The 12,614-nt window shown below is 34.6% G+C and overlaps 1 protein-coding gene across 1 annotated transcript in view; it reads right to left on the reverse strand.

The window, feature by feature from the left end:
- The window catches only part of LOC113058661 (sister chromatid cohesion protein PDS5 homolog B-like), a 32,879-nt gene that overhangs the window by 11,188 nt on the left and 9,077 nt on the right, over positions 1-12,614 (reverse strand). The window contains exons 7-22 of the mRNA XM_026226777.1: positions 12,055-12,135; positions 11,288-11,428; positions 9,119-9,234; positions 8,905-8,999; positions 6,839-6,984; positions 5,535-5,686; positions 4,082-4,195; positions 2,888-2,969; positions 2,752-2,800; positions 2,501-2,640; positions 2,300-2,415; positions 2,113-2,218; positions 1,725-1,885; positions 1,335-1,458; positions 1,015-1,173; positions 29-97 (exon numbers count right to left, since the gene is read on the reverse strand). Coding sequence (XP_026082562.1) covers positions 29-97; positions 1,015-1,173; positions 1,335-1,458; positions 1,725-1,885; positions 2,113-2,218; positions 2,300-2,415; positions 2,501-2,640; positions 2,752-2,800; positions 2,888-2,969; positions 4,082-4,195; positions 5,535-5,686; positions 6,839-6,984; positions 8,905-8,999; positions 9,119-9,234; positions 11,288-11,428; positions 12,055-12,135 — 1,851 coding nt within the window. The remainder of the gene's footprint in view (positions 1-28; positions 98-1,014; positions 1,174-1,334; positions 1,459-1,724; positions 1,886-2,112; positions 2,219-2,299; positions 2,416-2,500; positions 2,641-2,751; positions 2,801-2,887; positions 2,970-4,081; positions 4,196-5,534; positions 5,687-6,838; positions 6,985-8,904; positions 9,000-9,118; positions 9,235-11,287; positions 11,429-12,054; positions 12,136-12,614) is intronic.

Consider the following 12,614-nt stretch of genomic DNA (forward strand, 5'->3'; position numbering starts at 1 on the left):
GGCAAGTCAAATCATAGCTGCGTCTTACCTTAGCCAATGTTTCAGGAGAGACTTCATCATCCGGGACCCACAGCTTGGTGGTTTTCTTGCCAGGAATCTTTGCAGCAAACAGAAAATCTAGATCAGTATCAAATGCCTCAAAACCCGAGAGTGAGGAGGATCCTTTATTGCTTGGTCTGAAAGTTTGCTAACAAGGTTACCAGTAAAAAATAAACACTTCATGTTACAAAAGTGACGTGTCGCACGTCTATGTGAATTAAAGCACACAACTTGCTTTAAAACCACTGCAAAATGAAAATAAAACTATGCCCACAAGGTCAATCAACTGAGATCAATAAAAAGGATCTCTTTTTTCCTCACCCATTTACTCTTATAATTATATACTGGGTTGATTTAAGCCTTAAGCAAGCACATCCCCATGAAATCACATTAATTCAATAAGTCTAAATTAGTTAATGCTAGAGGCAAATAAACAACATGCATATTTAATGCTGTTCTCTAGATCAGCTATGATTTCCATTATCATGATTAATGATTTAAATGTCTAATGTTTTTTTTTTTTTTTTTTGAATACAGCTTTTTAAAAAGCCTTTAAGGCTTCATAAAAAAATAATACATTAATATTTAATACATTTTTAAATATAGGCTTTTTTATTGACATTATAATATTGGAATATACTGCTTTTACTACTGGAACTGAACATGTTATATTAGAGCAGTAATATATTAAAAAAAAAAAGTTATTTATAAACATATCATTTAGGCACATCCTGTATCAGCTAAAAATACACAAATAAAAAAGAAAAAAAGGAAAAAAAAAAAGAAAAGAAAAGACACCATTGTGTTCACAATGCACATTAAGAACATCATGCACGCTTGCGCAATTCAGAGTAATTTTGATTGCCGCATAATGCACTACTTCACCAGAAGGCAAAACATAAAAATGCTTTTTAACAAAGTGCATCACATTGATTGCTTTGTCTTCTCATTGTAATGATCAATGCTATCACTAACCCGGTCGTTCATTAGCAGGTCTTTAACGATGAAATTGGCCACCAAAGATTTGAGCGGCGCTGCAAACTGTTCTGGGGCCAGCATGGCCAGGTGTCCCAGTGTCGTTAAAGGGGTGATGAGCTGTTCCATGTTGTCTGTGTCTAGACTCTTATGCAGAGGCTGTGGCAAATAGAAATCAATTGGTTAGAATTCCAGAGCTCCAGAGAAAGTTTTAAAGTGTGTATATGAAGTTCTCTGTGGCGAAAGGAAAGTTCAATTCAGAAGCAAAGAAAAATGATAAAAACATGATTCCAGATATTTTTTTTCCTTAACGATCTTACCTCAAATATCTGTGCAAAGTGTGTGTCTCTGTTGGTAAACATTGCATGGATGCAATGGATGGCATATTTGGCCTGGCGAGGTGGACCCTTCTTTGCTTTGTGCTGTAGTACTGATAAAAGGACTCTAGGGGGCAAAACGAAGTCAAATAAGCAGGAGTGAATGGCACCATCCAACTTTATGGATGACTGTACAGCACAACAGAAATTAGTTTTGCCTAAATGTGACAGAACATCTCAGAAATCAAGAAATACAAAACAGTCTTCAATTAACATAAGCATGTTTGAAAACATTTAAATTGATGGAGCAAATCAAGCAGCGTTTCTCCTCTTGGATAAAGCCCGGATGTGCTTTTGTGATCATTGCGGGCCATGAGACGGACTCAAACGTACGATTTGATGTGTGGGAAGCTCTCCTCCAATTTGCTGCCGGTGTTTTTAAAGATCTGCAGCGCAGCTTCTGCAACCTTCTCATCATCCATTTTCAGACAGCCAAGCAAAGACTCGAAGGTCTCAGCAGAGTGGAATGAGACCGGGTGGGTGAAGGACAGGACCTGAGGAGCGTAAAGACACATACATCAAACTTATGATAAAAAGGTTACTTTGTAATTTTACATATTTGTAATAGGGCTGAGCGATACGGTCTATTGTCAGGTTATTGGGCCAAGATCCCTAAAAAAAAATCTGTTTCTCAAATCCGTTTAATGGCATCTGGTAATTTTGACTCATTTCCAACACTGACACAATCCATTGTTTTTAACACATCTAAAGACTTGTTCACCTTCAGCAGCTCCAGGCCAGCTCTGATTGCTTGCTCGGTCGGGACTCCTTCATCTTCATCATCGGCAGTTCCTTCTATAGATTTGTTTACCTGTTTGATTAGTGCACTGCAGAGAGAGAGGAAGGAGTGAGACTGTGTGTATAAATGATAGTACATTTACTACTGGTATTTAAAAGTCTTAATGTACCTGATGGATTCGGTGTCGATATGAACAGGCGCTATCCTCTCCAATAAAAACTTCACCATCTCTAGGAAAGGATTGCTGGGCTGTTTGGGGCTGCCCAGTTTTTTGGTGATTTCTTTCTGTGAGGTGTAAACACAGCCACTAACTTCAAATGCTACGGTAAAAACATGAGTATCCTGCGAGGTGAAGCAATATGGTACTTACCACACAGACTTCGGCCTGTTTGCATGAACAGGATGGGCTCACAAGAGTCTCCAGTTGCTTTCTGACCTTCTCGTCCTCCTCAAGAACCTGAGCGAGCTTCTTCACAAAGTCTTGCGTCTTGCCCGGGTCTGGCAGGTTTCCTTCAACGCAAAGATGAAGAGATGTTTCCCTCTCAGTGAATGTTTCATGATACTACTACATAATAGGCAGATTGCACTTGATTGGAGAATCGTTTTAACAACACGACTTACTTGTGATAACCATGACCTTTGAGAACACGGCCTTACTGTAAGAATCAGACTGGGGGAATAAAGAAAAAAATATTCAAGAATATCCAAAACTAGAAAAGCTAGAACTAAGACAAAATAACTGTGAGGGAAAACCAACTTTTGGCTGTTTTATAAGATCCAGAAGGTCTTTGACGTGGTGTCTCAGCATGTTCTGACACTTCCACATTTCATTCAGAGCTCTATAAGAGAGATTGACCACAACAACCACAATCAACATTCCAAGGCTGCAAATACATCTTAATAGGTCCAATAATCTCTTTTCAGGCTCATAAGATACTTAAATACAACATGAAATGACCGTTTTCCCTCCATAATGACATATTTCCAAGGGAGGGACTTTTTGTTTACAGGTTGCATGGTTTAAAATCAGCTTTTCAATTTCTGAACAAGCAAAGCAGATCTTTTAGATGAGAGGTGCCCAAACCTTTTGATACAAAACCTGATTGAGGGCTGTGAACCAAAAGTAAATGTAACTTAAATCCAAAAATATTTTATAATAATGTATTACATTAAAACATTTTGAGATCAATAACAATTTATTCATCGTTAACCTTAATACTGCAAAATGTGTCTTTTGCAGTGGTATATAGTCACCGGCATGACAGGATGTGCAAATTCTACTCAAAACACCAGCTTCTTCACCATAATGACAGGGGTTTTTAGTCTAAATAAAAGGCTTGTAGTAGGAGTGCAAAATGAATAGATGTGATTATGATCAGTTACGTTTGGGATTATTTTACTTTGTTGGCTGTTTTATATCCTGTCACAGAGACCGCTGAATGCGCATTTTTAAATGGTTTCACAGTGCTCGTTGCTGTACTTTAAAATGCAATCACAACGTTTGCAACTGACATTATCGCCCTTTTAAAATAAATTGATCCCAAAAGTGAACCTCCACTCCACTGCTGCTTACATGAAACAAGTTTATGTGAATATCAGGAAGTACAAAGCTTTGTTTATGAGAGAAATTGATTAGCAAACAAATCATGACCATGTTACATCCAACATACATGGCTTTGTGTATGTATATATAAAAAAAATTTGCTTTTCGTTTTAATTTACTTTTAAAGTTTGGATCACATTTATATTAGTGAATTATTTTCAAAAGCAAAAATAAAATGTTAAAACAAAAATATTAATTAGAAATGAATATGCGTTAATGGAATGTTTTTTATTTTTTAAATTGAATGGGGGGGGGGGGGGCATAAAGGTCACTAGGTGCCAACTTTGGCCTGCAGACTTTGGTTTGGGCATCTCTGTTTTAGAATAAAACAAGAATTACTGCACCTACTTGACAGCATTTCCATCCAATGTGGCATACAAGTAATACAGACACTTCATTCGCTCTGTAGTCTCTAGATTGTGAGGCACGAGATATTGGGCGAAGATTCTCTCCACAAGCAACCTAAGGGAAAAAAAAATCAGATCTGATATTTCATATATTAAAAAAAAATAATATATATATATTGTTTGACATGTTATTACCCACATTTAAATTATCTTAGACAGCATTCAAGTGAGCTCAAATCTCATATTGATGACCCAATCATAACATAGAATTGCATTTGCACAGTTGTCATTACATGTTTTAATGATACAATAACATTATAAAACCAACTCATTCGTCAGGAGTTCAAAATGGGCACAGTTTGAACAAGCTTTTTGCAACACACCAGGAAGGCTTGAAAATAAATAGTACTTGTTGCAAAGCACAAGACACTAGGACAGAGAATCATGTTTCAAACAAAAAAAGACCACAAATGAACTCAGCATATGCATTCACATTACAAATGAAAAGAGTTGCAAGCCACAAATTACAACCATCTCTGCATTTCTCTTATCCTGTGGCTTCAGTTTTGGGTTCAATGTGGGGCGAATCCATTGTAACAGTTTATTTGAGGCCTGTATTTTAATAAGACATTACAAAAGGTGGTCTTTGTGCATTATAATGCATTCACTATGCCTTATGTACCTCCTTATGGACAGTGCTCAAGAATAAAGATGGCAGACAGGACAGTTTCACCTAGGGCTGGGGGATATGGAGCAAAAAATATATTTTGTATATCTCGATATACGATATATATCTCGATATCTTTACAGGAAAAATAACCCCCCAAAAACTACTTCAAAAACAAATATGCAAAATATTACATGTTTAGGGGCCTAATTCTTCTCCATATGTTTTATTGTTACCTAATTCTGTGTTTTAGCATGTGTAATTATATAAATGCATAAAAACAACTTAAATAAATAAATTCTTAAAAAAGCCATATGTGAAATGTTTTTTTCCCTTCAGAAATTCTGGGTATTTACATTTTTCTGGTTATCAAATGAAGGCATAAAACATTCATTGAATTTCTCTCTTAATTATTAAAAACTAAGCAAACTTTATTTTTTGGTAAAGGGGATTTATGAGATATAATGGATAAATAATATATTTTATTTATAAATATTACGAGATATAATCGATAATCGCTCATTAAATCGACTAATCGAATATTCGAAAATCGTGACCCATCCCTAATTAATAATGTAGATGTTAAAAGTAGATTAAAAATGTCTTGTCACAAACCTGGTTTGAACGGTCAGAGTCATATATGCATGTATGATAGATAAAATAACTATATCTGGAAGCAACATTCACTACTGATCCAATATGTACACTATATATAAAGCTTGAATTTAAAATAGCCAGGGATGTCATACAAATATTGAAAGACTACCAGCTTATCAGCTTTACTCACCGGTCATCGATGCTGTTCTGGTAGTAAATGTGAAGCAGTTTGTCTTTGATCCAGGAGATCTGCTTGGCTGCCTCTTTGCCGGCCTCCGCCTGTAAGGCGTACTTCTTATAGATCTGAGCCAGACCCATCATAGCCTCCTTACGGACCCGCCACTGCAAGATAACACAACGGGAAGCTCTACTCAGTGAGATTCTGTTGATCTGGTGTAAAAATTATATGACTAGAGCCAGCATTAATACATTGACTTTGTCAGCAGCCCATGTAAGATATAAAACAGATATTTCACAGGTACAAGATGTTATGTTGTGTTTTTTTTTTTTTTTGTTGTTGCTTGGGGTGGTTTCGGAAGCAAAATTTACTTTAAATTAAGGCTGGGTGATATATCGAATATTAGCAATAATATCTGAATAATTTTGACGACTATGTAAAATTTGAAAATATCAGGAATATTGCATTTTTCAAATTCAAGCATACTTTCCCAGAAGAATTTGCCGAACGTCCAAAAAAGGAACATGTAACTGCAAACTTTTGTAATTATTACAAAATAAGTATTAATTTCTTTCAATAAAAAAAAAAGTTCTTCCTAACCCCAAACTTTTTAACTGTCTTACATTCATAGATGGCCAGTTTACAAAAATTTGGAAAAGTGCTACCGAAAAAAAAAATAAGTCAAAAAAATTAAAAATTAATAATAATAATAATAATAATAAAAAGGGAGACATTACTGACTCTAGTCACATTTTGCCTCAGCATGAATTGTCAAAGAGGTTTTTTGAGGTTTTACCAAGACACAAAAATTACAGAACATCCACTTAGCTAAAGCTGAAAAGCCTGTCAGTTCCTGCATCAAACCACATCTTACGTATGGCAAGCAGAAGCAAACAAGGTGTAATAGGACAAGATGGACATACACCTTGAATACTGCGGTGTCATTTGTCCAGGAACACAGAGGGGCCTTCAATTAAATTCCTCCCTAAAAGCATTTTGAAAAGGCTGAGGAATGGTTATATGTGAGTTATAGTCCAATTTATATTATTCCATCCCCTCTAGCTCGGGTGGCTAAAGGAGACTGCTGATTAAATTATAGGGAGAAGAAATGGAGCGTGCCTGGAAAGAAACAAGAAGCTAATGTATTCCAGCTCGGCTCTGCCCTGAATGCAGTGATGTCAGTCTCTGGTTCATTTGGGGTACTAATGGGAGAAAAGGCCCTAAGATAATATGCATGAACTAAAATGACTGCAGCACTAATAAAGAATGTTTAAGAGACAGCAAACAAACAAGCATAAAGAGAGCCTGGCACATACCCTCTTGTCCAGAGTCCTCTCCCTCACAAAGTTCAGCAGGTGATCATTGACGAGAGAGAGGTCCTTTTTGGAAGCTGTCACAATGGACACAATGACGTCGTGTCGAATTGCCTCCTCTGGATCATGTGACCTTACTTTCAAATACTCTGCAGGAGAAAAGAAATCATGCACAGTTTGGTGTATTGTGAAAATGCATCACTTTCACTGTGTCATGCATTCAATATATATAAAAAATTTGAATGCATTTAAATAAATGTGAATATATTTTATACATACAAACACTAAAAATAAAAAAAATACACATATAAACACTATTATATTTATGAAAATACATAAAATATATATATATATATATATATATATATATATATATATATATATATATATATATATATATATATATATATATATATATATATATATATATATATATATATATATATATATATATATATATACACATTCAATAAATTAGACAAAGGTCTGCAGTGGATTGTGGTTACTACTTTCTTGCAAAATTTGGTTTAATGTGCATTCTAATTTTTCCTAGCATTGTGATGCATTTTATATAAACATCTGATCAATAAATAAATTGCTAAAATAAAAATTATATATATACTCCAAATTACTCTAAAACTGAAATTATTGTTTTTGGTCCCCCGAAATTGAGAAACGGGCTTATTAAGGAACTTGGCAATCATTTCCCCTCAGTTTTTTCTCAGGTCAGGAACCTAGGTGTCATCTTGGACTATCAATTATGCTTAACCAAGCAAATAAAATCAGTTGTTAAAAATAGTGGTAACACTTTAGAATAAGGTTCCATTAGTTAATGTTAGTTAATGTATTAATTAACATGAACAAACAATGAATAATACATTCATTACTGTATTTATTCATCTTTGTTAATGTTAGTTAATGAAAATACAGTTATTCATTGTTAGTTCATGGTAATTCACAGTGCATTAACTAATGTTAACAAGCACAACTTTTGATTTAAATAATGCATTAGTAAATGTTGAAATTAACATGAACTAAGACTTATAAATGCTGTAGAAGGATTGTTCTTGCTTAGTTCATGTTAACGAAAGTAGTTAACTAACATTAACTAATGGAACCTTATTCTAAAGTGTTACCAAAATAGTTTTTATCAACTACAGATTATTTCTAAACTTAAGTCATTCTTGTCGTTTCAAGATTTGGAGAAGGTCATTCATGCTTTTATCACATTGCGTTTAGATTATTGCAACTCCTTGTATTTGGGCCTTCCTCAGTCAACCATTTCTCACCTCCAGATGGTTCAAAATGCAGCTGCAAGGATGTTAACCAGAGCAAAGAAATTTGACCATGTCACCCCGATCTTATCATCGCTTCATTGGCTCCCAGTCCATTTCAGAATTCAGTTTAGAATTATCTTGCTTGTTTTTAAAGCTCTTAATGATCAAGCCCCCTCTTATTTAAAAGATCTTATTATCCCACATTCATCTAGTAGATCCTTAAGTTCTGCTGATCAGTATCTTTTATATGTACCACGTTTAAAAACCAAGGGCGACAGAGCTTTTTCAGTTGCTGCCCCTCGCTTATGGAATCAGCTGACACTGGATATTCACCTTGCACCTTCTATTATCATTTTTAAAAAGAGCTTGAAAACATCTTTTCTCCCAGGCGTTTTAATATTAGTACTGTGTTTTTTTAGTATACTGTCTTCCATGTTGTTTTATTCTTATTTTATTTTTATTTATTATTATTGTTTTTTAATACTCTGTTCAGCACTTTGGTCAGCTACGCTGTGTTTAAATGTGCTATATAAATAAAATTTACTTAAATCACAGGCACCCACTTCTGAACAAGCTTTTGACTGGTTGCATTATACTAAACAATACCTAACTAGAAAATTGCCATTTTTGTTACTTTATTTAGGATAAATATATTTTCTTTAAAACTATGCACAATAAGACTAAAAACATGTATTAAAAAAGTAAAGAGGGTCAATTTCAGTTACATGCTGACTTTTATGCTCAGTCGTGAAGTATAATGGAAGTCAAAGTAAGAAGGGGAACAGTTTGTACCTGTGAGATCTTTTGCCAGGTCTGGATGGTTCATCAAGCAATGGCTGGCAAACTTAACACATTCCAGTCGAACAGGGACATGGATGTCATTAAACCTAAGAAACCACAGAAAACGAATATGGTCAAAATCTTTCAGCTTGATCTAGCGGTTGAATCTTTTCTCAGTTTGTGTAGAGACGAACAGGTAATTGGACATGTTGTACGTGAGTTGTACCTCCCAAGGTAGCACTGCCAGAGAGGTTTGTTCTGTGAAGCGAGCTCTGAATCCTTCGCACCAAACATCTTGGCCAGGAGCTTCACAACTTGCAGGCGCTCATCATTATCATTGCTCTACAAAACACACATGGTGATATAATTGCAGAAAGCGAGGCCTGTGGCCATTAATTACAGCACAAAGATTGAATGAACCCATTTAGGTGATTTAGCCTCATCATCATTGTGCTTTGCAGAAAAACAAAAGAATAAATTGGTGAGGTTAAATAAGGTACATGGAACAGGCAGCTCCTAACAAACCAATAACCTCCATTCATACACAAATTGCAAACTCAACCGGCTTTTGTCAAAATGTATACAAGTTTAATAACATGGCCAACACAAAAGAAAGTAATCGCCTTTGCTAGTTTTTGAAAAATGCTAACCATGCTTTCAGGCCATTGCTGGATTAAATCTGACTCGGCTGAAGTGTAATTATTTTTATGCAGCGTGTCAGCATCTTTTCGCTCAGGAATGGTATATCCATTTATTAGAAACCCTTAACTTTTAAGCAGAAAGAATTTGCATCTATTACCTTTTAGTTAACTCACAAACAACAGAACCAAGTTTTCCATTGTCATAACACAGGAAAAGTAAAGTAAGTCACTAAAGGGCAGAATTTATTTGGCCATTAAAACAACATGTGTGTCATCAGGTTCTGACCACAGCTAATATACTCGAGGATTTGAAGAGGTTTTTCAACCCCACAGGCAGCAAAAAAATTTCATAAAGTACTGCTTCGACGCTATTATAAGATATTAATCATGAGCTATTACAGACGTCCTAGAGCAGGGGTAAAATAAAATAGCTTGAGGTCCAGTAATAAACTCATTTCATCAGCCGATATGCCTAAAAACATTAATTGATGGTTTTTGCCAGACCATAAAAATTATGATTTTGCAATGACTGCAACAAGCATGATTTTCAGTTCAGATAAAGGTTTACACTTTCACAAAAACAAAGTTTTATAAAATGATAAAATTAACTTTTCAGCCTTTAAACCATTTATTAAAAAGAAAATGGAGTTACAAGTATCAATATAAACAATTATCATCAATTTCAAGTTTTTAATTACCTCAATGGGTAAGTTCAAACCACACTCTGAGTATATATATATATATATATATATATATATATATATATATATATATATATATATATATATATATATATATATATATATATATATATAAAACAAAAACACCTATCATCTGCTGTTTTGTCTATGGCCAGGGCCAATACCAAGAAAGCTGGAGGGCCAATGGCTGATATTACAAACATAATAGAGATGTAACGATTCCTGGATTCAATTTGAGTATTTGATTATAAAATAATCTTTGATTGCATTTTGCCCATGTCGAGTAACCGGAAAGTGAGGTATTCCACAGACAAAAATCCATGAAATGCCCTGTAAAGTGTAAAAACAAGCAGGCCACTGGGGTCTCTGCAGGCCTTTCATTTAATGCATAATGTACGTTAGTCCTATTGTTTATAATACATTATATATTTTTACAGTTTTATTCAATAAAACCATGATTACTTGCTTTTGATACTCCATCTGAACCAATTATTATTGCCTCACTGCTATTATAATATAAAGGCTATTGCTTGCTTAGGTCTGTTTTGATTACCTCAAAATAATATGTAATATAATTATCAGACTACTTGACTAATCATCAGAATAATTCACCGATCTCTCACTCGATCAACAAGATAATCGTTAGTGACAGCCAAAGTACATAACATTTAAAAAATAAATACTACTAATAATAAAAATAGTAATAATGAAATAAAACCAAATAAATGTTTTTTTTTTAAATGCCAATATCTTGCAAACAGAGGCTGAGACAACTCTTGGATACTGGGGACAACATGCTAAGCATGTTTTTAGTGGCTAGTGTATTGAGTAAAAGGGCCAATGGCTGATATAATGAATATAATACAAAAAATTATAATAATAAAATGTTATAATAGAATTAAGAATAATGCAATATAGTAAATAAAATCCAAAACAAATAAAACAGGCTAACCATTTACATAACATTTTTGAGTGCTTCACAAAGGGGCAAAACGTTTCTCTAATATCCCTAAAGACGACTAAATGCCATGTATCATCACCAAGCCATCTTACCTTGAGCTTGAACTCCAGCTGCGGCAGGACAGACAGCAGTAGATGGCTGTCGATGTTGTACAGCTCCAGGATTAGGTCAAAGACATGTTCTGACAGATCACTAACTGAAGTCTTCCCCAGCATCAGCACCTGGTTAAAGAACTAAGAGACACCAAACTGTACATCACACACTGGCATCTGTAAGTGTCTACCGCACGGCACTGGAAAACGGCACCCCTTTAAACCCACTGCAGAACCATCTGGCATCAACATTTCATATAGCGTTGATTAAAGATTAGTTTTAGAAAGCTGGTATTAGATCAAAATTAAAGAGTAAGTGGCTTCAAATATTGGTGGGAGAGGCCATCTACAACAGAGTGCTTGTACAGAACAGAAAATAAATTAGGATTTACTGAGAAGGATTGTCCTCCACACTTATTCTCAATATCTCTAGTGCTTTTAATGAGCACTGCAGGGAATAAAATTCATAGCATAACAGTGTTCAACGCTCCTGCGGGTGTTACTGATGAATGTATTTAAGCTCAACATGCTGTAGGAGCATGGAAAGGCACTCTTGATCTCCGGTTAATGTTGCAAGCCTCAACGAGTTTTCAAAAGCAAAAGGTCTGGAGTCAAATCATGGAGGTTTATTAGGGATTACTCACGATTTAAATAAATGAGAAGACCTTTCTTGTACCTTTGTAAGTCAGCATGATTTTGGCACAGCCGACGAGAGGTAGGGTGTACATTCTATGTAAATGTGACTACAATATATCATGTTTACTCACGTTGGTAATGTATGGCTCTATGGCCTGAGCAGTTCTCTTCAGCAAGGCTTTAGCCAGATCATATGCTTGCTTGTTGAGGTTCTGTAAGACGAGATGGAGAAATTCAAATTTAAAATTTTTGTTTTATATAAATCTCGTGACACGTGTCAAGAAACGAACACTAAATAAAATTAAACCTGTTTAGACTTGTTTTGGTTTACAATAAATAAATAAATAAATACATAAAGGATAACAACAAAAAAATTTAAAATAAGTACACATTATGGTAGTATTTTTGTACTGACTAAAATAAATACAAATAAGTATTTTACCATTTAAATCATGCAATTAAAGTTAAATCACTGCATTTAAATATGCATTAAATAAAAACAATATGAAGTTAACTTCAAACTAAACCTAGGAGGCTAAAGTTCTGCTAAATGCTGCATTGTCCCACCCACATTAAATGTAATGCACAATTATATGACTTTATGGCTTCTTAAATGGCTCTGCAATGCAAGTTATGTACAATATTAATGACATGTTATCATAAGCCGAGCTTAAAATGCAACATAAGTACA

Source organism: Carassius auratus, chromosome 40 (genome assembly GCF_003368295.1).
Source record: "Carassius auratus strain Wakin chromosome 40, ASM336829v1, whole genome shotgun sequence".
NCBI lineage: Eukaryota > Metazoa > Chordata > Actinopteri > Cypriniformes > Cyprinidae > Carassius > Carassius auratus.